Source organism: Staurois parvus, unplaced genomic scaffold (assembly GCF_062004578.1).
Source record: "Staurois parvus isolate SC_StPar_1 unplaced genomic scaffold, SC_StPar_1.0 ptg000365l, whole genome shotgun sequence".
Classification (NCBI taxonomy): domain Eukaryota; kingdom Metazoa; phylum Chordata; class Amphibia; order Anura; family Ranidae; genus Staurois; species Staurois parvus.
This window is the reverse complement of record NW_028318161.1, coordinates 5,178,371-5,205,806: the sequence shown is the minus strand read 5'-3', so window position 1 is coordinate 5,205,806 and position 27,436 is coordinate 5,178,371. Positions and strand designations below refer to the sequence as shown.

The 27,436-nt window shown below is 45.1% G+C and overlaps 1 protein-coding gene across 3 annotated transcripts; it reads right to left on the bottom strand.

Annotated features, from left to right (window-relative positions):
• Window positions 1–534: 534 nt before the first annotated feature.
• SLC2A8 (solute carrier family 2 member 8) lies at window positions 535–27,418 on the bottom strand. 3 transcript variants are annotated; one of them, XM_089685227.1, is made up of 12 exons: window positions 27,250–27,418; window positions 27,039–27,092; window positions 26,884–26,967; window positions 21,907–22,069; window positions 20,046–20,252; window positions 18,749–18,848; window positions 18,457–18,668; window positions 18,223–18,372; window positions 18,028–18,136; window positions 11,452–11,616; window positions 7,220–7,365; window positions 535–1,847 (listed from the first exon to the last, which is right to left on the bottom strand). In XM_089685227.1, the coding sequence occupies exons 3-12, from the start codon at window positions 26,964–26,966 to the stop codon at window positions 1,668–1,670; spliced, it is 1,515 nt and encodes a 504-aa protein (XP_089541353.1). In that variant the 5' UTR covers window position 26,967; window positions 27,039–27,092; window positions 27,250–27,418; the 3' UTR covers window positions 535–1,667. The 3 variants fall into 3 exon arrangements, with proteins under 3 accessions (XP_089541353.1, XP_089541354.1, XP_089541352.1); XM_089685228.1 differs by lacking the exon at window positions 27,250–27,418 and adding an exon at window positions 27,188–27,240; XM_089685226.1 differs by lacking the exon at window positions 27,250–27,418 and having other exon boundaries at window positions 27,039–27,173.
• Between the last annotated feature and the right edge of the window lie 18 nt (window positions 27,419–27,436).

Below are 27,436 nucleotides of genomic sequence, written 5' to 3'. Positions count from 1 at the left end.
CCAGACTTCATCCTCTTCAGGCTATTCCGATCCATGTGCCAGGCTCATTCCTGTAGGCACTGAACCAAAATATTACTAGTTTTGTTTAGGAACAGAAACCTCCCTCGGTTGTCTCTAAAGCTACTATGACTGCCAAAACTGTAGGGGGGAATGGCCTTGCCCGATGTGAACTTGTATCATATTGCTTGCCATTTGACCAGTGTTAGACTAGTGCCGGCATGGTACTTTGAGGCAATGGGTACAGGTGAAACAGGCCTGATCAAGGATACTGCTGAGTTCACTACCTTGGTGCCATACAGACTTACCCACCACAATCCTTGCACACCCCACTGTGGGAGAGAAGTGCTGTATTTGCCGCAAACTCTTCAAGACCTCAACAATTTCACCGATGCCCTCCCCATGGATAACCCTTAAGGCCAGGTCTGCAGGACCTGAGATTCCAAACCCTGAAATTCCTTGGCCTTTTTTAGGCCCGTCATTTCCTCTCACATGGCCAACGGTTCTCAGATGACAAATGATGGAAACACCGTCCAATATTTTCTGTCAAATTGTAATAACCATGCTGCACCATATAACAATCAAATAACATAGAAAGGTAATCCTAAGTAGAGCTCATTTTCTGTATTTGTAAGGAAAAGTTTGTTTTCCAACATGAAACAGAGAAACCAGGCTCCTGGAATAATCAGTTTAGCACAAATCAGCTTTAAAAAAATTAGTGTCTCAACAAAAAAGGCTCAAGGAGGAAGCAGACGTCTGGAAAATGGTGCAGATGATAATATGAGACTCCCAACTTGAATCCAGTGTTGTTATATCGCCTACAATTTTACTGACCCATCACCCTTCATACCAGTCTCCTGGGCCACGCTTGTAAAGTTTTCAGAGAGGTCTATAGCATATATGTTGCATTTACCATACATATATCTACATCATATGCATGCTTTTTCTGAAGAGAACGTAAGTTTAATTTCATTATATGCCTAAATATAGCAAAAACATTTAAAAACACAACACAAAGACATTTCCTGGACATATAATTGAAGCAATCCCACCACAATAATGCCACACAGAACAGAGCTGTAAGCAGGGACACAGCAGTTGTGTCAATAGTGCACAAAGATGTTCTAGACATGGAACGTCCCACACTGCTGTTGATCTAAAATGACCTGAGTCCATGTATACCTTAATAAACCACTCTAGTACCTTTCCCTACACAATCAGTTGAGAAGTCGTAAGGAGCACCAAGCACTACAGACATAGTGGTAAACAACTCCTATCTGGATTTTGTGCTCTACCCTCAGCAGCTCTAGCTTCAAATCACACCTTCTCCAACAGAGTGGGTGGAGCCTGATTACCATGGCCCTCCCCACTCCAGTCTTAATAATGAAAGTGAATTTATGGTCCAATCAGAAGTCTTGATGCTACATATCTCAGTAATATTATATTCTTCACTGCATTGTCTTGATATTGAATTCAGAAAAGTTACAGGTAGCCACCCTTAATCCAAAGGATGCCATGCATTTGGCCAAGTGCAGCTGGCTCCAGTTGAGTTCGGCATAGAAGTCTTTCACTGGCAGTCCCAAACTCAGATATCCCTTTGGACCTTTTCAGTAGAAATAACTCTTTGTAAACTAACAATACCTGGCACCAGGTAACAATTTTATAGACAGTTACTGAATTGTATTGGAGAATGATCCAAATCGTGTTGTGCCTCGTCCAGCTTGAAAGTGAGATTCAATCTGTTCCAGACTTTTCCCCTTTGTCTCTGGGATATAAAGAACTGTAAAAAGAACATTGACAGCACAGAAAGCTGCAAATAACCAGAATGTCCCATAGGAAGTCAGAGAATCCTGCCAAAAGAGAGGACTGTTAGAAGACAGTCATCTAAACTCCACATACACAGCTGAGTTAGATAATAAACATAGTGCTAGTGACTGGCAGGGCTATATATCAGTATGTAGCATTACTCAGTAGGGATGAGCTCAGGCATGTTCACATCCCCGTGTGAACCCACCATGGCTATCCCACCAGGAAGTGGTAATTGCACAAAGCCACATCACAAGCTGCCGAGGCATTTCCCATCCCCCAGCCAAGCATACACCCCTTGTATACAGTCACTGATGGGCAGAGAATGCCTTGGCTCCTTATGAATGGCTTTGTTAAATGACCATATCCTGGTAGGATAGCTCAGGTGGGTCTGGACTAGAAACAGACATGTCTGAGCTCATGACGTCACTAAGCAGGACTTGCCAAACAGCATTATTACATCTAAACTTTTCAACACCAACCTTTTCCCCAAAATAAGCTTGGAATTTAGCATCAAAATCATTGATTGAAAAAGGACTATGATAGTTTATACATCAAATAGTGTAATAACATCCTTATGCACTCAAAAATCCTCAAACATATGGACTAATGGACAATAGCTATTTGAAAATCATTATTGTTTATACTTGTCCAGTTTTTGAATTGAAAATACTTTAACCCTCAACCTGCTCCACAACCCACAGATTACTAAAGATAAAATAAACTTCTAGAAATGTTAGAAAGGAATTAATGCCTTCTGTTCTAAAAAAAAAAAAAACCCAGAGTAACGCAGGCCATACATGGGTCGAACTCTGAACAAATGTTCTTTAGAAAATCAGAAATTTTGTGCATTTTGTAATCCGATGGAGCCACCGTTGATTTCGAAATTCAACCAACCAAGCCTTCAATTTAACCTTGTTGCTACAGAAAAGAATTTTCTTTTTTTCCAGGTCCCAGCTCACGCTCATTTCTTTTTCGATTATATTTCTTGTATGATTCTCCCATCATTGACTCGAAATTTGTTTGTTTTTCAAAAAATTTCCAACATGCCCAGTCACTCAAATTCGTTGGTCACACGAAAATCGTCAGTTTCTGTGGCCCCACTAATGGTGCAAAATTCGAATGAAAATTCTTAGAAAAGATTTTCAAAAGAAAATACTTTTTGGAATTCGAACAATGTATGGCCGGCTTTAGGCTTACTGGTAACTCATTTTCTATGAGTCTTCCAGGACAGCCTGTGAGACATTGTGCTCCTCCCTCTGGGACAGTTAACACACTAGCCCAAACTCCTTAAGAGGTGGTCCTCCAGGTATCCTCTTCAGTGTCCCCAAGAACCACCGGAAGAAACTGGAAGACAAAACACAAAAGCATAACAACACCGCTCAAAAATTGGAGGAAAAAAAAAAAAAAAAAATCAGGGTGGGAAATCCGGCTGTCCTGGAAGACCTAGAAAATGAGTTACCGGTAAGCCTAACTCTGGTTTTCTCCCCCTCATCCTCCAGGACAGCCTGTGAGATGATGAGCAAGAAACCTACCCCCCTAGGGTGGGACAACTGCCTGGAGGACTTTCCATCTAAACACTTGCTCTTTATTCAAACAGCAGGTCCAGGCGATAATGCTTTACAAACATGGAATAGCTGGACCACGTGGCCGCCTTGCAAATATCCTCTGGCGTGGCACGGCCCTCTCCGCCTAAGATGCTGTCAAGGCTCTGGTTGAGTGTGCATTGTCAAAGGGCGGTGAAATTTTAGCAAAACTATATGCCTCTGTAATTGCTAATCTAATCCACTTGGCAATAGAAGATTTAGATGCTGCATACCCATTAAGTGCCCCTGAGAAATTAACGAACAAGGAATAAGACTTCCTGAAATCCCTGGTAACTCTAACGTAAGCCAAAAGGCTCATTCTAACATCTGATAAACTAAAATGTATTCTCCCAGTCATTAGTTGGGGAAGAACAAAATGTCAGGACAATATCTTGTGGCCTATGAAAGACTGAGGACACATTGGGAAGAAAACCTGGGTCTGTTTTAAGCAAAACCCTATTGTCAAAAATCAACAAAAAAGGGCTCTCTAATTGAGTGCTTGCAATTCACTTACCCTCCACGCAGAGGTGATTGCGACTAAGAAAACTGTCTTCAAGGTTAAAGATCGAACAGAAAACTTCTCCGGGGGTTCAAAAGGGACTGTAAATTAACACCCTAAGGACCAAGCATAGATCCCAAGATGGACAGGCCTGTACTTTCGCCAGTATGGACTTGGAGAGGGCCCTAAAAAAATTTGCTACAAAACGGGTCTTGTTGGAGAGAGACCTGAAAGAAAACATTAAGAGCCGAGACCTGCACCTTTAAAAAGGTACTTACCAAGAGCCCCTTATCCACCTCAGCCTTAAAAAAAATCCAAAACTGCCTGGACATTCAGGGGCTTTCAGCCCCGAACTTCCATCCAGGAGTTGAACTTTTTCCACACCGTAGCGTATATAGCTCTAGTGACCAGTTTGTAGCAGCTAACCAAGGTCTTGATCACATTCTCTGAGAACCCCTGGGATCTCAAGATTTCCTCCTCAGAAGCCACTCAGCCAACTTTAGGGTTGCTACCTGGGGATGAAGAATTGGTCCCTGCAAAACCAAATCTTCCCTCTGTTGAAGAAGAATCGGAGGGGTCAACACAAGACTCTTTAGTAAAAAAACCCATGGTCTCCTTGGCCAAAATGGAGCCACTAAAATGAGGTTCGTCTTTTTCTACCAGAAATTTCTGCAGGACGGCTGGCAGCAGTCTTACCGGGGGAAAGGCATAACGGAGTCTGAACTCCCAGGCGTCTGTGAAGGCATCTGTACCCAAAGCCTGACCCAGGGAATGCACAGAAAAGAACTGGATGACCTTGTTGTTGCCTTCTTGGGCAAAGAGGTCTACCTCTGGCACGCCCCATTCCTGGGCGATGGCCTCGAAAACCTCCTGATTGAGTGACCTGCTGGACCTGAAACCGGCTGAAAAAATCCGCTAGCAAGTTTTGCACCCTCTTTAAGTGGACGGTCACTAAGGAGGCCAGGTACTGTTTGACCCACCCAAAAATCCTGTCTGCAAATCAACTGGAAGGATGGGCTCCTTGTCCCTCTTTGTTGACATAGGACACGGCAGTCACATTGTCCGAGCGGACCTGCAGGTGGTTGCCCACCAAGAGTGTTTGGAAGGCACCCAACGCCTTTTGAATCATCAACAACTTCTGATTCGAAGCCAGTCTGTTTTTTCCAGAGACCAGGACTTCTGGACCAGACTGCTGCCCAGGTGGGCCCCCGAGCCGAAGGAACTGGCATCGGTCGTCAAGATTAGCAGGCTTTGTGTGGCCGACGACAGACACCTGCAAAAGCGACCGCTTAACCCTCGAAGAAAGGTGGATCAGGAGATCCAAAGTCTCCTGACTCCCGTCCCAGCAACGCAGAATAAAATGCTGCAACAGGCGTTGATGGAACCTTGCACACAGCACCACTGGAAAACAAGATGCCATAAGGCCGACCACCTTCATGACCTCCCTGATCATGACACTCAGGTTGGTCCGTAAGCGTGCCACCACCCGATCCAATTTCAGGCACCTCTCCTTCGGAAGAAATATCTTTCTTTCTACTGAGGAAATCACATAGCCCAGATAAACCACCTCCTGCGTGGGGACTAGCTGAGGCTTGTCTGTTGATAAGCCATCCGAGGGAGCACACGACGTCCTGGCCAACCTGAAGATCCTCCAGCAACTGCTGATTAGTCCTGTCAATAAACATAAGATCATCCAGATATGGAACAACAGTGATGGCCTTCAACCTTAGCGGAGCTAGGGCCTCTGCCAAAACTTTTGTGAAAATCCTTGAAAACGAGGATAGGCCGAACGGAAGAGCCAGACACTGGAAGTGGTGGACTCCTGATCTGACCCTGACCTCCAGTCTGAGGTATTTCTGGAAAGCCGGGTGTAATGGGGTTGTGGAGGTACACATCCCAGAGATCCACGGTTGCCATAAAACAGCCTGAAAAGAGGATGCTTGTCACCAAAAAAATCAAATCTATCCTGAAATGTTTGTACCTCAGGGACCCGTTGAGAAGACGAAAGTTAAGGATCAGGAAAACTTGCCAAATGGCTTTTTCACCACAAACATCCCCCCCTCCCGGCTGGGTCCAGACAGGGCTATCACACTAGAGGCCCGGGTTAAGGTTGTGGAAGGAGTCCGCATTCTATGAATCAAGCCCTTGAAAGACTGGAAAGTAGAAGCGACCTAATGTTTGACTGAAGTGAGAATTTTGTGACACACTGTCACTGACTCATCCATAACCAGGCTATTAATACACCCAGGGCAAAGGGGCTTTTCCCACGAAAAGCCTAATTTTGCCACACACACCACGGCACACTTCCCTCCCGGAAGCTTGCGCCTGGGTTTTCTCCTGGGCCTTAACCTAAAAGAAAAAGACTCAATAAAGACTGGCTCCTACTCCCCACCCCCAAAACACCACTGTGCTGGGCTAGCGAAGAACATGCCCTCCCAAACACCCATGGCCACTACCAGGCACTAGGACTAAGGGACCACCCAGGGACAGCCAGCGGGAGCCCTCCCCGCGCTTAACCTGAGTGGTGCCAATGCCTGTGGAGCCCGAGTCCACTGCCTGGGAAGGTGCAGTACACTTTATTTCTCCTCCAGAGTGATTTCCAAGGCCTGGCCGGGTCCCCACTCAGTGCCAGAATGCCTTGATCAGTCCCACCGCCGTGCCTCTATGAGACCGCCGTCTCAGGTGCCCTCTGATGAGGTCACTTCCATTTGAAGCTTTCCTTGCAGCTTCTGGAACCAGCATGGAACAAAGCTGGCCCCGCCCCCAGAAGTCTCTTTTCCCCCTGGGCTGACTGAGTGGCATGGCGGGTGCTGCTAACCGACAAAGGTCCTCTCTCTCTCCCCCCGAGCACAGGCAGCAGCAGGCCACGCAGTCCCACTCCCCACCAGGGGGGATCGTGCCAGGCAGAAGTACACATGGGGAGGGAGCTACACCCAGGACAGCCCTGAGGTATGGAGCCACACACAGGATTCTGAACATGCTTCCTTTCCGTCCAGAGGAAACACTAAAACTGAAGGGGAGACCTGGATGACCACTGCTTAAGGAGTTTGGGCTAGTGTGTTTCCTGTCCCAGAGGGAGAAGCCCAATGTCTCACAGGCTTTCTTGGAAGACGAGGGAAGAAAAATAAAGTATAAAACTACTCAGGGTACACTAAAGGTAATAAAGTCATTCACAGTCATGTATAATACAAGAACAGTAACACAACATGCTTTCCAGCAGTACCAATAACAGAAGTCTAATATGACTGAACAATGGTCACTTTGTTTCAACACCCAGAGTCTGTTAGTGAAAGTAAAGGTTTCCTTCATGTGAAATTGTGATCAAACATACCATCATGTCCTGAAACTCCTTCGTCACCAGGAAAGCGCAGCCCCAATTAGTAATGACACACACTCCACTGGCCACACCCCTTGCACGCAGAGGGAAGATTTCAGACATGACCAGCCAGGGAATGGGACCCCAGCCAATTGCAAAACCTGCAGAGAGCCCAAAACAGAGAACAGGTGCTAAGGATCACTAGCAGACCAATCAGAAGATATTTTCATGTTTTTAATGAACCCCTCTTATGTGGGTGGAGAGAGACAAAACTCCACTAATCGCTCCCACTGGAGACACAAACCTACCACATTATTTCTGCTGGACATCACCCGTCCAATCCCTTCCACTTGATGGGCGTTAGGGCAGGGGATGATGGAATAGAGGCAACTGGTGTGGTGGTATGTATAGTGCAGGCGGCCCTACAAGCATGGTCATAAGTGTTAAGGGTGGTCAGTGACTTGGCAGGAAGGTGCGATGGTGCAAGTGGAGTGTACAGGTGTGCTGGTGGGTTTGGCAGCGAGCTAGAAGAATGCTATGGGGGTTTGTACAGGAAGCTGGTTAGGTGGGAACAGGTGGTGGGCGTAGTACTTACATAGTTAAAGCAGGTTGAGGGGTGTAGTGCTGGCAGAGTTAGGTGATCAGCTTTGATTGCTGGCAGAGGAGTAAGTAGTGGGAGTGGAGGGGAGCTGGTGGTAGTGCTAACCGAATGGCTGGTTTTGGGGAATAGGGGGTGCTCTCAAATCAGGCTTACCAAAAACCTTCCACTCCTTTCAATGTAGCATGAGGGTGCTGGCAGACTGGTGAGGACAGTCAGAGGAAAAAAAAAATTACTGTTAGTACTTTTGGAAGTGCACCCATGTCTCTCACTACTTGACCAGCACCCCTTCCTCATTCACAGCAGCAGCTGGAGCCAGGCAATGAGCCACTCCATTCAGCACTGCTGCAGCTATTGCAAAGCTGGTGCAGACTTCACATATGCAGTAGAAGTGCAAAGTTCTTGGACTACCACATGTGCAGTATTGACAGTACAAACCAGTCACTACCTCGTATGCACAGGATCTCGCACAATATTTCTGACATCACAATATGGTGGAAAGATCTCGCATGTACAATAGTGGCAGTACAAAGTGATTACTACTGCTCATGTGTGAGATCTTGCCATTATTTTGTGACGTCAGAAATACGGTGTTGAGATTCCATGTAACAGCAGTAGCGGCAGTACAGACCAGTCACGTCAGTGCTATAATTCCAATATAACAATATGGTGGCAGCATTTAGAGAAATTGCTATAGCGACTTCCGAAATCATACACTACTCTACTCTACATCAGTGTTTCTCAACCTTTTTCCAGTCAGGGCGCCCTTGAAAAGTATTTTCAGTCATGAGGCACCCCTGTCCAAAGCTTGGTTCTCGTTACCGTGTGTCGTGGAATGCACGCGAAATTGCACTCATTCCTGACACGCAAATGCTCTGCTCTTTAGGGGTACCCCCATACATTGGCAAACGCTTTTTGTTGTGGTGCAATTTTAAAACTAAGGTCACAGACGACTTTCCATGAACTTCTGCGGGTAAGGCAGCCCATTGCAATGAATGGGCTGCCCTACACACAGCCACACAGATGTGAACCAAGGGTCTGTTCACCTGTGAGGTTGCAGGGCGGTAAAACCATGCAATTGAGCTGCTTTTGCCACCCCCAACTGCTCCCCCTTTAGCTGCAGAAACAGTAGCTGGGGGCATACACATGCTGTTGCTGCAGCTGGAAGTAGACCTCCAGGTGAATGGGGTTGAACTACAACCACCCCGCAACTGTGCGGTGATTGATGCTGCTTTTAACGGGGTTAAACTAGGTGGTGAGGAAGCAACATTTTGCCTCTTTACCACTTGTCAAATGCCTCTGAAAAGCTATCTGAGCATTGATTGCTTTTCAGAGGAGCAGCAGTCCTTGCTGCTATTACGAACAAGTCCTAAAAAAGCAGTTCTGAAAAGGACAGGAATAGGGGGTCGAGATTAAAATACACACACACACACAAAAGTTGCAGTGCCTTAGCTTCCATCACATAGCAGGGTACTACACTCACTACACAGCCATTCTTCCCTCGGCAACCCCTGAAGACCCCTGGCGGCACCCCGGTTGATAAAGGCTGCTCTACATGCACAGTATAAGCCACTATATTGCTTTCATCACAGCACTTCCTACTTTGCATGCATGGGGGATTAAGGAAGCAATATGGCAGCGATGGATAAACATGATTGTTTATTATGCTAGAGGTTCTAGAAGTGTCACTCCATGCATAACAGCTCATATTTATGATGCAACCACCGACCATATTAGATTGAATCCAAAGGCCATCTTGGAGAATTCAAAGAGGGCAAAATTATTAATTTATAATTGCCCTATATATCTACAATTGCAAGAAAAAGTATGTGAACCCCTTGGGATTACGTGGAGTTTTGCATGAATTGGGCATAAAATGTGCTCTGAACGTCATCTAAGTCACAACAATAGAAGAACACAGTCTGCTGAACATAATACTACACAAACATTAGATGTTGCCATGGTTTAATTGCACATAACATGTAAACATTCACAGTGCAGGGAGGAAAAAGTATGTGAGGCCCTAGCTTAATGACTTCTCCCAGAGCTAATTGGAGCCAGGAGTGAGCCAACCTTGACTCCAATCAGTGTGATAATATTGGATGTGTTGCTGACAGCTGTCCTGCCATTAAAAAACACACACCTGTTTTGGGTTTACTGGTTTCAAGAAGCACTGTCTGATGTGAACCATGCCTCGCAGAAAAGAGCTCTCAGAAGACCTACGATCAAGAATTGTTGACTTGCATGAAGCTGGAAAGGGTTACAAAAGTATCTCCAAAAACCTTGATGTTCATGTGTCCATGGTAAGACAGACTGTCTACAAATGGAGAAAGTTTAGCACTGTTGCTACTCTCCCTAGGCGTGGTCGTCCTGTAAAAATGACTGCAAGAGCACAGCGCAGAATGCTGCATGAGGTAAAGTAGAATCCCAGAGTGTCAGCTAAAGACCTACAGAAATCTCTGGCACATGCTAACATTTTTGTTGACACATCTACAATAAGGAAAACATTAAACAAGAATGGAGTGCATGGGAGGACACCACGGAGGAAGCCATTGCTGTCCAAAAAGAATATTGCAGCACGTTTGAAGTTTGCAAAAGAGCACCTGGATGTTCCACAGCACTACTGGCAAAATATACTGTGGACAGATGAAACCAAGATTGAGTTGTTTGGGAAGAACACACAACACTATGTATGGAGAAAAAAAAGGCACAGCACACCAACATCAAAACCTCATCCCCACTGTAAAACATGGCAGAGGGAGCATCATGGTTTGGGGCTGCTTTGCTGCCTCAGGGCCTGGACGGATTGTTGTCATTGATGGGAAAATGAATTCCAGAGTTTATCAAGACATTTTGCAGGAAAGCGTACGACCGTCTTACCGCCAACTGAAGCTCCGCAGAGGATTGGTGATGCAACAGGACAATGACCCAAAGCATACAAGTAATTCAACAAAACACTGGCTGCAACAGCACATAATACGCCTTCTGGAGTGGCCCAGTCAGAGTCCTGACCTCAACCCGATTGAAATGCTGTGGCATGACCTTAAGAGAGCGATTCACACCAGACATCCCAAGAATATTGCTACACTGAAACAGTTTTGTGAAGAGGAGTGGTCCAAAATTACTCCAGATCGTTGTGAAGGTTTGATCTGCAACTACAGGAAACGTTTGGTTGAGGTTATTGCTGCCAAAGGAGGGTCAACCAGGTATTAAGTCCAAAGGTTCACATACTTTTTCTTTTCCTCCCTGCACTGTGAATGTTTACATGTTATGTGCAATTAAACCATGGCAACATCTAATGTTTGTGTAGTATTATGTTCAGCAGATTGTGTTCTTCTATTGTTGTGACTTAGATGACGTTCAGAGCACATTTTATGCCCAATTCATGCAAAACTTCACGTAATCCCAAGGGGTTCACATACTTTTTCTTGCAACTGTATTTAAACACCATTTTTATTACTCTCTTGCAATAACTGTGGCATATGTGTATCTATATTTTATGGAACGTGTATGTCAGTTCTGAAAGATCTGCAGCATTTTCTGCAAATACAGTAAGCCAATGTGACCACTTACAGAATCTCCCTCCTGATTTCAACTGCCCTACACTGGTGAATCATCCACAGATGAAGCCTTATTGGTGAATACTCACCAGAAATAAAGAGAGCCATGCTGGCAAGAGGCAGCCATGCCAATTGTTCTCCTGTGCTATCTGGCATAGCTGTCACTGGTAGGACACTGGAGGAATTCTGTGTATGCATCTCTATAATTTTAAAGTACACCCCAAACAGGGCGGCGCTGATAGCCATGGTGGTACCTGAGGAGAAGAAGATAATGTGTTAGCTAAACAAACAGTCACATCAGAATGGTGGGAGGGGGGGACTGTGTGGTACAGGGAATAACAGCTACATAAAAACTAGCAGAACTCATCACTATGATGCTTTTTGATCAATTTTATTTTGAAGGGGAGCTCCAGGAGGAAGATATAAATACACTATTAAACCACTTATGTATTATTGAAGAAAATCACTAAATGTATTTTTACATACAGCTAGTATAAAATGCCCAAATATCAGCCTCCTGTAAAAAGGGAGTGAGAAGGCAGCACTCTGAGCCAATCAGGGCGCTGCTGTTCTGAACTGTTCTGCCAGGAACATAAGGAATATTTTTTACAGTAGGACAAAGCACAGGAACAACCCCATCCTGTGCGGTTTATATTCTATCCATTCACATGTTGTGCCAGATCCAGGACTAGTACACATTGCTAAATGGCAGTGTACTCTGTATCGAGATCAATGTCAGGTCTTGATATCAGTGCTTGCATTATAGTGTCTTCCCATGGCATCCCCATTGTGGGACACTCAAACAACCTCTTGCTGTGGGCCTTAGTGGACAACAGCTCCATAAAGGGTCTCATACTGGTTTTTCACTTTAAGATTCTACAGCATTTGGCATCATGCCTCTCCCTCTTGGTGTGCAAGCTACCAATTTCTCAACGACTGCACAACAGTCAGGAACCAAGGGGTCTTCCCTTTTCCGTTTCTTCTTGGACTACCTCAACCCTCATCTCTACTGTTGTATATCTAGCTCCTGAGCTGACTAGCTTATCTGCCTCTAAGGATCAGGTAGTCCCTGGCCCAATGAACCATTCTTCTAGTTTTGCTGCTGACAAGGGTATCAGTGGACAATGTTGAGGTGCTCACATGCCCTTACCATATAGGAGGAAGAGAAGCTCTGGTTGTGATAACAGCATTGGTTTGGATCCTGACTTGGATGAAACTCTATATTCTAGTCATGTCCACGCTGCTCCTGTCATGTTTGATCTGCTGCAGGCCTGTTCCTTCCAAGTGGCGATTTCCAGACATACAGTGCATCCAGAAAGTATTCACAGCTCTTAACTTTTGCCATATTTTGTTATGTTACAGCCTTATTCCAAAATGGAATAATTTTTTTTCCTCAACATTCTACAAACAATACCCCATAATGACAACTTGAAAAGTTTGTTTTGAAATCTTTGCAATTTATTTAAAAAAAAAAAAAAAAAAAAAAAAAAAAAAACAAACACCATGTACACAAGTATTCACAGCCTTTGCTCAATACTTTATTGAACCGCCTATAGCACCAATTACAGCCTCAAGTCGTTTTGAGTATGATGCTACAAGCTTGGCACACCTATTTTTGGGCAATTTCTCCCATTCTTCTTTGCAGTACCTCTCAAGCTCCATCAGGTTGGATGGGGACCGTCAGTGCACAGCCATTTTCAGATCTTTCCAGAGATGGTTAATCGGGTTCAAGTCTGGGCTCTGGCTGGGCCACTCCAGGACATTCACAGAGTTGGCCCGTAGCCACTCCTTTGTCATGTGGACTGGGTGCTTAGGGTCGTTGTCCTATTGAAAGATGAACCATCACCCCAGTATAAGGTCCAGAGCACTATGGAACAGGTTTTCATCAAGGATGCTTCTGAACATTGCTGCATTCATCTTTCCTTCAATCCTTACTAGTCTCCCAGTTCCTGCCACTGAAAAACATCCCCACAGCATGATGCTGCCACAATGCTTCACTCTAGGGATGGAATTGGCCAGGTGGTGAGCGGTGCCTGGTTTCCTCCAGACATGATGCTTGGCATTCAGGCCAAAGAGTTCAATCTTGGTTTCATCAGACCAGAGAATTTTGTTTCGCATGGTCCGAGTCCCTTATATGCCTTTTGGCAAACTCCAGGTGGGCTGCCATTTGCCTTTTACTGAGGTGTGAATTCCGTCTGGCCACTCTACCATACAGGCCTGATTGGTGGAGTATTGCAGAGATGGTTGTTCTGCTGGAAGGTTCTCCTCTCTCCATAGAGAAATGCTGGAGCTCTTTCAGAGTGACCATCGGATGCTTGGTTACTTCCCTGGCTAAGGCCCTTCTCCCTCGATCGCTCATTTTGACTGGTCAACCTGCTCTAGGAAAATTCCAGGTGGTTCCAAACTTCTTCCATTTACGGATGATGGAGGCCACTGTGCTCATTGGGACCTTCAATGCTGCAGACATTTTTCTGTACCCTTCCCCAGATCTGTGCCTTGATACAATCCTGTCTGGGAGGTCTACGAACAATTCCTTGGACTTCATGGCTTGGTTTGTGCTCTGACATGCACCATTAACTGTGGGACCTTATACAGACAGGTTTATGCCCATGTCCAATCATCTGAATTTCCCACAGGTGGACTCCAATCAAGTTGTGGAAACATCTCAAGGATGATCAGTGGAAACAGGATGTACCAGAGCTCAATTTTGAGTGTCATGGCAAAGGCTGTGAATACTTACAGTGGGGATCGAAAGTTTGGGCACCCCAGCTAAAAATTTGCATTAATGTGCATAAAGAAGCCACAGAAAGATGGAAAAATCTCCAAAAGGCATCAAATTACAGATTAGACATTCTTATAAATATGTCAACAAAAGTTAGATTTTATTTCCATCATTTACACTTTCAAAATAACAGAAAACAAAAAAATGGCGTCTGCAAAAGTTTGGACACCCTGCAGAGTTAATATCTTGTACTGCCCCCTTTGGCAAGTATCACAGCTTGTAAACGCTTTTTGTAGCCAGCCAAGAGTCTTTCAATTCTTGTTTGAGGTATCTTTGCCCATTCTTCCTTACAAAAGTCTTACAGTTCTTTGAGATTTCTGGGCTGTCTGTCACGCACTGCTCTTTTAAGGTCTATCCATTGATTTTCAATTATGTTGAAGTCAGGAGATTGTGAAGGCGATGGCAAAACCTTCAGTTTACGCCTCTTGATGTAATGCCCCGTGGATTTTGAGGTGCGTTTAGGATCATTATCCATTTGTAGAAGCCATCCTCTCTTTAACTTCAGCTTTTTCACAGATGGCATCAAGTTACCATCCAAAATTTGCTGAAATTTTATTGAATCCATTTTTCCTTCTACTCGTGAGATGTTCCCTGTGCCACTGGCTGCAACACAACCCCAAAGCATGATTGATCCAACCCCATGCTTAACAGTTGGACAGAGGTTCTTTTCATTAAATTCTGTGCCCCTTCTTCTCCAAACGTACCTTTGCTCATTCCGGCCAAAAAGTTCAATTTTAACCTCATCGGTCCACAGAACTTGTTTCCAAAATGCATCAGGCTTGTCTATATGTTCATTTGTTAAGTTCAAACGATGATTTTTGTGGTGAGGACATAGAAGAGGTTTTCTTCTGATGACTCTTCCATGAAGACCATATTTGTACAAGTATCTCTTTATAGTGGAATAGTGTACCACAACTCCAGTGTCTGCCAGATCTTTCTGGAGGGATCGTGCAGTCAAACGTGGGTTTTGAATTGTTTTTCTCACAATCCTGTGAGCTGTTCTGTCTGATATTTTTCTTGGTCTTCCAGATCTTGCTTTAACTTCCTATGTTCCTGATGACTGCCATTTCTTAATTACATTCCGAACAAAGGATATTGACATCTGAAAACGCTTTGCTATCTTCTTATAGCCTTCTCCAGCTTTGTGAGCGTCAACTATTTTCAGTTTCAGTTTTCTAGACAACTGCTTAGAAGAACCCATGGTGCTGATTGTTGGGGCAAGGTCAGATGAGTCTGGGCATTTAAAACCTTTGAGATTGACATAACCTGGTCTTCCCAGACGATGATTGAGAACAATCCATGACACTGGCAGGTCTCAGCTTGGCAAAGGGGGCAGTGCATGCTATAAATTCTGCAGGGTGCCCAAACTTTTGCAGACGCCATTTTTTGTTTTCTGTTATTTTGAAAGTGTAAATGATAGAAATAAAATCTAACTTTTGTTGACATATTATAAGAATGTCTAATCTGTAATTTGATGCCTTTTGGAGATTTTTCCATCTTTCCTTGGCTTCTTTATGCACATTAATACAAATTTTTAGCTGGGGTGCCCAAACTTTCGATCCCCACTGTATGTACATGTGGTATTTTTAATAAATTGCAAATATTTCAAAATGAACTTCTTCCACATTGTCATAATGGGGTATTGTTTGTAGAATGCTGAGGAAAAAAATGAATTTATTCCATTTTGGAATAAGGCTGTAACATAACAAAATGTGGCAAAAGTTAAGCGCTGTGAATACTTTCTGGATGCACTGTAGAGGAGCTCTCTGTGCATAAAGGTTCTTTTCTGATCCTGTGATGCAGGTGGAAGATGTTGGAGGGTAGTCTCATGATACCCTGGACAATTTGCATGCAGAATAGGCTAGCTTCCTGTTGCAGTTATCCCCTGGCAGTAAGAGGAAATGTACTAATGACTCTGTGGTTTAGGCTCGAATTCCTTGACTGTTCTTGAAATGTCATTTGTCATCCTAAGACTCCAGTAACTCTGAGGCCTCAGAATAGGCAGGGTTTTTCAGGCAAGTTCTCAAGAGTTTCCCCAGAGGTACCTTTTTCTTCAGTGTGTATTGAGCTTGGTTCCCAGTTCTATTGGATCAGTAGTTCTTATTTTTCACTGAAATCTATCTGTGACCCCCTGCCTGGAAGCTCTTATGCACATTTTCCTAATGATCATGCAGATTTTGGGGAATCAAAATATAAGAGGGTACAGGGACCACTGGTCACACCCTGGAGGTTCCCCTGAATCAGTAATTCTCAACATTTCTTCCTGGGCAGTCCTTGCTTTTTTTTCTAGGTGGATGTCTGCCCTGACATTCTTCCCAGATATGCATACCATTTCTCCTTGAAGCTAGGGGTTGGGGGAGTTGAGCCTTTTCAAGCCTTCGCTTACCAGGACATCGATTTCCGTTCCTCTGTCTTATCCCAGGACTTGCATAGGTGTTCCTTTTCCATGTTGCTGAGCAAAGTACATATTTACCAGTACACCATGGATCTTCACATAATGGCCAAAGGTTCTATTCAAAGTGATTACATCACAGTGGAAGACTGCATTGTTTCAGGGTTATGCAGGAATCCTTATTCATCATATGCCTAAAGAAAGTCCTGTACAGTCCCGAAACGTTGCATTCTTCTGCTGTGGTGTGATCACTTTGAATAAAACCTTTGGGAGTTATTTGAAGATCCATGTTGTGCTGGCAAATATGTACATTGATCAGTGAAGTTTCCAATCTCCAGTTGACCGTTGCTGCAGCTACTCTTACTGCCACCGACACAGAAATAGTCAGGGGCAGCTGGGTAATTTACACATTCTTCTGGCGGCTGCAGCCACTGGGACAGTGTGTAAATACAACAAGCCAACTGTTGCCTCTCAGCTGGAAGTAATCTGGAGGCTCTGCAGTATTATATTTATATTGTGTTTACGTGCCCAAAAGTTCACTTTAGTGTATTTTTTACTGACATTTTGCATTTCATAAACTGTTGCACTAATATTGCTTGACATAAAAAACTGAACTACAACTATTTTACTCTCTAGAGTGTCTGCTTGCAGATAATATTTAACTTTTGGGGGTTTTGCATAATTATCAAGCTAACATGATTTTTTTAAACACAAGTGTAAAAAAATTAATAAATGGCTATGGCAGCCAAAGGGCCTGACAGTAGAGGACTTCCTATGTCCTTCAATGTTCAAGATAGAAAACAGGATTTTTGTAGTCACTGTAAAATCTATGACATGATGGAAGTAGGAAGGGTTGGAGGAGTAGTAGGCCTAAATTTTTTTATACTTCTGTATGTGGCAGCATAACCCAATGGTATAAGACTGTGTCCCTAAATGGGCTACAAGAAAAGGATTTAAAAGTACAAATTCCTGTTTTTCAAATAAACATTTATCACAGGGTGCTTTGTGCCCCTTAGCTTGCAAACAGGACAAGTTTTCTAAAAGAAGACCCAGCACTTCTTATTGGCAACTTGTCATTTAAAGTCTGTACAGGTCTGTCTGCTATGAGATGGAAGGAGTGAGAGTCCCTGGCCTAAGTCATTTACACATGTGCAATCTGATCTCTTGCTATTCATGTCAGAAAACCTGGCGTTGCAGTGTCACCTGCTGCCTGCAACTGGTAAATGTGAAGTATTCATCTGAAATATTTCATATCCACATCGGCCCCTGCAATGATCAGTAGGGACAAAGTATTGTTATTGCAAGCAAAGTCATATATATTGTGTGTACCTAAAAGGAAGTGAATCAACTGCGTGCTGTCCACCCATTATAGCGTTGTCATTATAGAACGGGAACAAAATGACTTTTGGCAGTAGTACTGCTTACACAGTCCAGTGGTCTCATTACTGGCCGTACTGCAACCATTTCATATAATGAAAAAACTGAATATACCTGAAATAATTAATAGAATTTTCCTTCCTGCCTTGTCCATGATGAGTGCCGCCACAGCTGTGAACACCACCTGGATCAACCCTACAATGACAGAGGCCAGGCTGCTGTTCTGAAAAATATTTTAAGACACAGTGCAGTCATGGAGTTATTTAGTGTGGTCAGTCCTTATTACTGTACACCAAGGGCACTACATACCTTGAAATTGGCTTCTTCAAAGATCATGTCAGCATAGAACATAATGGCATTGATGCCAGTGAACTGCTGGAAGAACATGAGGAAAATCCCAATGAGGAATGGCTTATAAATGGATGGGTTCCAGAGATCTGCCTTCTTCAGGCTACCCTCCTGGACAGACATAAAAGTAGATTATTATGCTAGTCAGTCATTAATAATAATTCTCTCATAGATCACAAACAGAGAGAAATCTACCTTCTGGTCTGCACTGGACTCAATCTGTCGGTATTCCCATTCATGGTCCACATCCGGTCCCCGCAGGAAGCTGAGCGCAGACAAGGCCTCAGCCCTCTGATTCTGGCTGATCAGGTACCGTGGTGTTTCCGGCATGAAGATCATAAATAGTGCCATAGCGACAGGTGGCACGGAGCAAAGCACAGCAAGCCAGCGCCAATCCAGGAACATTCCTGCACGAAACCATCAGACACTGCTGCACACAATGGGATACACTAAACATTGCCTCCCTCAGTCCACCACCACCTCATACCTGCAATATAAGATCCAACAATTCCACTGACCACCATCAACTGCACACAAGAGCCCAGCAGCCCTCGAACTCCAGGGTGGGAAGTCTCAGATATATATACCTAAAAATACAGGATAGTACATGAGAGAGGGCTTCTTCTGCCATGGAAGAGTGATTTTCCAGGCAATGATGCACATCCCTGATTATTACTCCACAATGACACTAGCTGTTTAGTTGCTCCCAGCCTCTGGTTTGTCAGCAGTTTGCAGTCCTAAAATAACTATTTCTAAAGTGTAAATCTATGCTAGAAGCAGGAATAGCTGGCAAAGAATCAGATCAAAATCATGAGGGAATGAGAAGCCAACATCCCACAGTTCTGTTGTGTAAAGGATGCCATCCCCAGATATCTTGCAGATGTACTTACTGCAGATCTCTGCAGGACATCAAGGATTGGAATGAAAAGTAGGTAGAGGGAAAGTAGTTTGAAATAGTAAAATCTGAAAAGTTTTCCTTCTGAGTATGAAGACAAACAGTTTTATCATACAAGAAATATGAAATCGCTATGCAGGTGAGGTTTCCAGTGGAGTTCTATAATAAGAGTGACGGCAGAAAAACACCAAGTTGTCCAGCTTTTTTCTTTATCTTAACATTTTTGTTTCCCTGAAGTATAGACCTAAGTTTATCTAATTATTTAGTGTGAATGGTATATGTGCAAGAGTAAAGACAAGTTGCAACTCGTATACTGCACTCTGCTACACAGCTGATGAAGTTGGAATTCTGATATGGAAACTGCTTCATTTACTGTGAACCAAGTAACCCTGCCAAGCCCAGAACCTCCTTACAGCCTGTACAGCAGTTAAGAGATATACAGCCTAATGCACTAAAGGCTGAAATGAGTTTACATAACTTTTTTTGGCCTGTTTTGCATCCATTTAACTTGCATTACTAAATTGTTATAAAATTTTCTGCACAAAATGTTGTGCTAAAATATTTTTACAAATTGGTGCATGTAAGCGCACATACAACATATGCGCTTTTTGCAGGCATTTGCAATGTATCTGCAGTTCTTTTAAAGCTCACTGTCCTGGAAAGAACCCTAAAAAATGCATTAAAAATAACTTTAGCAACTTTCTTCTTTCAGCTTAACATGTTCATGCACACAAGGATTAATACATGCAGCTGTTACCAGACCTTTCTGCGCATATTCCATTACTGTCCTGGATCACACATTGTCCTGGATCACACATTAGACTGACTACCTCCTGAAATGTGTTTGAAAGTGTCTACATTGCTTTACATGATATGAGAGGAAACTTACAGGTACTACTAATGAGGTGATGCCACTGGCCAGCCCAGAAAGCAGTCGTCCCCCCAGTAACATCCAGACATTCTGTGCTGATATGATCAAGGTGAAGCCAAGGACAAACGGGACAGAGCAGATAATAAGGGTGACCTTTCGGCCTATTCGGTCCACCATCCAGCCTCCAAACAGCCCTCCAACGGCAGCTCCAATTGTGACAATAGACTGACCAGAGAATTTAAAAAAAAAAAAAAAACAAAACAAAAACAAAAAATAAACAACAGTTGTGAGCTAAATGAAGTTTATCCAATAGCTGACAGCAGCAAATCAGAATTCAGTTTGCTATAGGTAGTGACAGGAACAATTGAGTACTGTCCGTGATACTTTTTTTATTTCCACTAACATACAATTTTGAGGACAAGCTTTCGGGTAATGTCCCCTTCTTCAGGTCTAAGCTGTACTGAAACAGAGATTTAGCAGAATGTTGGAAGAGATGTAAGGGATGGGAAAAAAAAAAAAAAAAAAAAAAAAAAAAAAAAAACACAATTTGGGAGACCTCAATATTTCAAATCCATTCAGGAAAGAAAAACTTGTGAAATAAGAATGATAATTCTATTTGACACAAGAGATATTGGCCTGAATTTGGACATGGGATTCCTCAATCATTATCCAACAGTTTTTTACCCCCCCAGACTTTGCTTTTGCTGTATCTTATCTCTGTTTTTTGTTTTTTTTCCCCATCCCCTACATCTCTTCCAACATTCTGCTAAATCTTTGTTTCAGTACAGCTTAGACCTGAAGAAGGGGACATTCCCCGAAAGCTTGTCCTCAAAATTGTATGTTAGTGGAAATAAAAAAAGTATCACGGACAGTACTCAATTGTTCCTGTCGTAAATGCACTAATACGGCTACAATCACCTCAAGCTATAGGTAGTGAGGATGTTGTCCGTGCAGTGTATAGTCTGCACAGTCACCATGCTACTAACTAAAATTGCATATTGAATAGTAGTATGGCACATGCTTGGCTCCGACAGATAGTTAACTATGTGGCATTTTCAGTGATTCAGCAATCAGTATCAACAAAAGATACAACAGACAGTGATGTGGCAGAGACATTCATTCCTGGATCAGTTGACACATAACACCAAATTGGTCTGCAGCAGTTGGTCACAGCTCATATTGGCATGTGCATAACACCTGACAGAATAAGGTGCTGAGGTCTCACTTATTTGTGATCTTCATGCAAATTTATGTCAACCATCAGCACATGAGAGACAGCTGCACTTCCCATTTCTTCACCCTGAATATATGATGACAAGGAATAAAGTCTCTGACTCTGTACATTTCTCTGTGATAAATGTCATAAATCTCTACAGGAATAAAGGCAGAGAAAACATGGAAAACCAGCATCTCCACTCAGCAAACAGATGGCTACCTCCTCCAGCCCAAAGTGATCTGTCAGACCCTACATCCTCCTACCCCCAGAGATCCATTAAACCCTTCCACTCCTCTGATTAATGAGATCCGCTCTCTCCTCTCATTGCTTTGTCAAATCCTCCCTCCCCTCTCCCTGATCGGTCGAATCCTCCCTCCCCCTGATCGGTCGGATACTCCCTCTCCTGTCCTCTCCCTGATCGGTCAAATCCTCCCTCTTCTCTCCCTGATCAGTGGGATCCTCCCTCTCCTCTCCCCGATTGGTCAAATCCGCCCTTTCCTCTCACTGAGCTGTGAAATCCTTCCTCTCCTCTCACTGGTATATCAGATCCTCCCTCTCCGTGATCCGTCGGATCCTCCCTCTCCGTGATCCGTCTAGTACAGTTCTGAACTGCGCTGTTTCCATACCTGAGAACTCCAATGTGCATAATAAAGGAAAACTCACTCCAAACCATGAAGCTGCACCCTTATCCAATATTAAACGTGGATCTTCTGCATTCTTCAGATCAGAGATGGCTGGAGAGCTGTAACCCAGGACAAAACCAAAGCTCAGAGGACCCAATACAGCAGCCAATGTGGCTAAATACAGATTTCTGTTCTGCACCTTCCTGTGGAAGGAAAACGAAGGAAAGGCCTGTTATAAGACAGTGTCAGAACATGTAGACAGGACCACTCTTCTTTGCTTATATATATATATGACAATATAACAATCCTTTGTAAGTATATGATCGCATTAGCTGGTGTCAGAGCATTCACATTGGACAATTCTCTGATGGTCAGGATCTGGGTGTGTGCACTGGGCCAACTTCTGCTGTTATATGACAACAGCATAGTGAATGGAATTGGTAGTGATCAGTGTCAGGATGTGCACACCGGAAAATACTCTATGCTAGGGTTTTTCAACTGGGGTTCCGTGGAATACTAGAGTTCCACTGTAATCTACCCATCATTTGCAGGCAGCTGATGAGATCACATTCCCACTTATCCAACAATCTCCTATCTTTTCCCTGCATGCAGTGCGGAGAGGCAACAAGTCTCTGCTGTTCCCCGCCAGCCTCTCCTTCTGTCCATCCCAGGTGCTTGTATGTGACATCAAATGGGATGAACAAGAGAGGATGGCCAGCAGGGAACAGCACGCCGGAACAGGACTCTATCACAGCAGTTTCCCTGAGCCGCTCTGCATGTAAAGGAAACTGCTACTGTAATGTGCCCTTCTGAGCCCCCCATGTAATATGCACTGCCACAACTCATGTAATGTGCCCTGCTGAGCTCCCCCCATGTAATACGTTCAGACCCATCTTATGTAATGTGCCCTGCTGAGCCCCCCCATGTAATATGCGCTGCCCCATCTCATGTAATGTGCCCTGCTGAGCCCCCCCATGTAATATGCGCTGCCCCATCTCATGTAATGTGCCCTGCTGAGCCCCCCCATGTAATATGCGCTGCCCCATCTGATGTAATGTGCCCTGCTGAGCCCCCCCATGAAATATGCGCTGCCCCATCTCATGTAATGTGCCCTGCTGAGCCCCCCCCATGTAATATGCGCTGCCCCATCTCATGTAATGTGCCCTGCTGAGCCCCCCCCCCCCCATGTAATATGCGCTGCCCCATCTCATGTAATGTGCCCTGCTGAGCCCCCCCCCCCCATGTAATATGCGCTGCCCAATCTCATGTAATGTGCCCTGCTGAGCCCCCCCCATGTAATATGCGCTGCCCCATCTCATTTAATGTGCCCTGCTGAGCCCCCCCCATGCAATATGCGCTGCCCCATCTCATGTAATGTGCCCTGCTGAGCCCCCCCATGTAATATGCGCTGCCCCATCTCATGTAATGTGCCCTGCTGAGCCCCCCCATGTAAAATGCGCTGCCCCATCTCATGTAATGTGCCCTGCTGAGCCCCCCCATGTAATATGCGCTGCCCCATCTCATGTAATGTGCCCTGCTGAGCCCCCCCCATGTAATATGCGCTGCCCCATCTCATGTAATGTGCCCTGCTGAGCCCCCCCCATGTAATATGCGCTGCCCCATTTCATGTAATGTGCCCTGCTGAGCCCCCCATGTAATATGCGCTGCCCCATTTCATGTAATGTGCCCTGCTGAGCCCCCCCATATAATATGCGCTGCCCCATCTCATGTAATGTGCCCTGCTGAGCCCCCCCATGTAATATGCACTGCCCCATCTCATGTAATGTGCCCTGCTGAGCCCCCCCATGTAACATGCGCTGCCCCATCTCATGTAATGTGCCCTGCTGAGCACCCCCATGTAATATGCGCTGCCCCATCTCATGTAATGTGCCCTGCTAAGCCCCCCCATGTAATATGTGCTGCCCCATCTCATGTAATGTGCCCTGCTGAGCCCCCCCATCTAATATGCGCTGCCCCATCTCATGTAATGTTACCTGCGGAGCCCCTGTACTGTACCCTGCTGACCTCCTGTGCCCTGCTGCTCCTGGTACACTGCTTATCTCAAGTTCAATCCAAAATTGAGCAGCAGAAAAAGCAAGTACAAGTCTCATATTAACTAGGTAAGTGTTTATATGTATTCTATTATTTAACCGCTTCTCGACCGCCCTATAGCAGATATACTGCTACAGGGCGGCAAGGGTGTGCAAAATCACCTATATATACACACACGTGAGTTTGTATTTCCAGGTAGGGGGCACACACGAAGCGAGCAGCTTCAGGGTGTACGCCCCGGACCATTTCCTTCCAGTTATATGACAGCGTCAGGGTGTGCGCACCGGACCATTTCCCTCCAGTTATATGACAGCGTCAGGGTGTGCGCACCGGACCATTTCCTTCCAGTTATATGACAGCATCAGGGTGCGCGCACCAGACCACTCTCTCTGTTATATGACAGTGTCAGGGTGCGCGCACCAGACCATTCTCTCTGTTATATGACAGTGTCAGGGTGCGCGCACCAGACCATTCTCTCTGTTATATGACAGTGTCAGGGTGCGCGCACCAGACCATTCTCTGTTATATGACAGTATCAGGGTGCGCGCACCAGACCATTCTCTGTTATATGACAGTGTCAGGGTGCGCGCACCAGACCATTCTCTGTTATATGACAGTGTCAGGGTGTGCGCACCAGACCATTCTCTGTTATATGACAGTGTCCGGGTGTGCGCACCAGACCATTCTCTGTTATATGACAGTGTCAGGGTGTGCGTACTAGACCATTCTCTGTTATATGACAGTGTCCGGGTGTGCGCACTAGACCATTCTCTGTTATATGACAGTGTCCGGGTGTGCACACCAGACCATTCTCTGTTATATGACAGTGTCCGGGTGTGCACACCAGACCATTCTCTGTTATATGACAGTGTCCAAGTGTGCACACCAGACCATTCTCTGTTATATGACAGTGTCAGGGTGTGCGCACTAGACCATTCTCTGTTATATGACAGTGTCCGGGTGTGCGTACTAGACCATTCTCTGTTATATGACAGTGTCCGGGTGTGCGTACTAGACCATTCTCTCCGTTATATGACAGTGTCAGGGTGTGCGCACTAGACCATTCTCTGTTATATGACAGTGTCCGGGTGTGCGCACTAGACCATTCTCTGTTATATGACAGTGTCCGGGTGTGCGCACTAGACCATTCTCTGTTATATGACAGTGTCCGGGTGTGCGCACTAGACCATTCTCTGTTATATGACAGTGTCCGGGTGTGCGTACTAGACCATTCTCTGTTATATGACAGTGTCCGGGTGTGCGTACTAGACCATTCTCTGTTATATGACAGTGTCCGGGTGTGCGTACTAGACCATTCTCTGTTATATGACAGTGTCCGGGTGTGCGCACCAGACCATTCTCTGTTATATGACAGTGTCCGGGTGTGCGCACTAGACCATTCTCTGTTATATGACAGTGTCCGGGTGTGCACACCAGACCATTCTCTGTTATATGACAGTGTCCGGGTGTGCGTACTAGACCATTCTCTGTTATATGACAGTGTCCGGGTGTGCGTACTAGACCATTCTCTCCGTTATATGACAGTGTCAGGGTGTGCGCACCAGACCATTCTCTTTTATATGACAGTGTCCGGGTGTGCGCACTAGACCATTCTCTGTTATATGACAGTGTCCGGGTGTGCGCACTAGACCATTCTCTGTTATATGACAGTGTCCGGGTGTGCGCACTAGACCATTCTCTGTTATATGACAGTGTCCGGGTGTGCGCACTAGACCATTCTCTGTTATATGACAGTGTCCGGGTGTGCGTACTAGACCATTCTCTGTTATATGACAGTGTCCGGGTGTGCGTACTAGACCATTCTCTGTTATATGACAGTGTCCGGGTGTGCGCACCAGACCATTCTCTGTTATATGACAGTGTCCGGGTGTGCGTACTAGACCATTCTCTGTTATATGACAGTGTCCGGGTGTGCGTACTAGACCATTCTCTGTTATATGACAGTGTCCGGGTGTGCACACCAGACCATTCTCTGTTATATGACAGTGTCAGGGTGTGCACACAAGACCATTCTCTGTTATATGACAGTGTCCGGGTGTGCGTACTAGACCATTCTCTCCCTGTTATATGACAGTGTCAGGGTGTGCGCACCAGACCATTCTCTGTTATATGACAGTGTCCGGGTGTGCGTACTAGACCATTCTCTGTTATATGACAGTGTCCGGGTGTGCACACCAGACCATTCTCTGTTATATGACAGTGTCCGGGTGTGCACACCAGACCATTCTCTGTTATATGACAGTGTCCGGGTGTGCGTACTAGACCATTCTCTGTTATATGACAGTGTCCGGGTGTGCACACCAGACCATTCTCTGTTATATGACAGTGTCCGGGTGTGCGTACTAGACCATTCTCTCCCTGTTATATGACAGTGTCAGGGTGTGCACACCAGACCATTCTCTGTTATATAACAGTGTCCGGGTGTGCGTACTAGACCATTCTCTGTTATATGACAGTGTCCGGGTGTGCGTACTAGACCATTCTCTCCCTGTTATATGACAGTGTCAGGGTGTGCGCACCAGACCATTCTCTGTTATATAACAGTGTCCGGGTGTGCGTACTAGACCATTCTCTGTTATATAACAGTGTCCGGGTTTGCGTACTAGACCATTCTCTGTTATATGACAGTGTCAGGGTGTGCGTACTAGACCATTCTCTGTTATATAACAGTGTCCGGGTGTGCGTACTAGACCATTCTCTGTTATATAACAGTGTCCGGGTGTGCGTACTAGACCATTCTCTGTTATATGACAGTGTCAGGGTGTACGCACCAGACCATTCTCTCCGTTATATGACAGTGTCAGGGTGTGCGTACTAGACCATTCTCTGTTATATGACAGTGTCCGGGTGCGCGCACCGGTCCATCCTCCTCCCCATCTGACTACACTGATCAGTGCAGTATGTATACAGTCATTCCTGACCCCCCCCCCCCCGCACACCGTACCTCAGATATGCGCTGTGCTGTGTTGCTATGTCTGGAGAAGGAGATGGATCCAGTAGGGGTTGGAAATCCTCGTCGTCCATCATCCTGAAAGAGAAATCTGTCAGTATAGCTGTATATGTCCCACATCCTTAGTGTACAATCTCCTCCAGATGTACCTGATATGTAATAGGAAGGCACCTGACTGGACAGTTTGTTTGGGTTCCTGCTACCTGTAAGTGAAAGGACAAGGAGATTCAATGTAAAGAGCAGAGCACTGGTTCAGAGATGAACATCCTCCGTGAGCACAAGTCGCATGATCAATCACCGAGCCCTGCACACACATCATGTATGATATAATCACCCCGGTCCTCATTACAGTCCTCTCACCTCATTCGGCTCTACAGCAATCACATGATCCCTTTCACTGGTCAGCTGAGTGCAGCACCTGACCTGATTGGCCCGCCCCTGGAGAAGGCAGCAGCTGGGATGATCCCTGTGATAGGCTCAATGCAGGCGCAAGAGCTCTACCACGACCCTCCCCATTTACCTACAGCCAACATCTACACCCCTGCCC

What these genes read in the sequence shown, in the direction of transcription:
- SLC2A8 (XM_089685227.1), bottom strand. Translation starts at nt 26,966, where the DNA reads ATGATGGACGACGAGGATTTCCAACCCCTACTGGATCCATCTCCTTCT. An exon ending in TGTTGGATCTTATATTGCAG is followed by an intron (nt 18,669 to 18,748) that starts GTATGAGGTGGT and finishes GGTTTCGTGCAG; the next exon opens with GAATGTTCCTGGATTGGCGC. An exon ending in AGTCCAGTGCAGACCAGAAG is followed by an intron (nt 18,373 to 18,456) that starts GTAGATTTCTCT and finishes ATGTCTGTCCAG; the next exon opens with GAGGGTAGCCTGAAGAAGGC.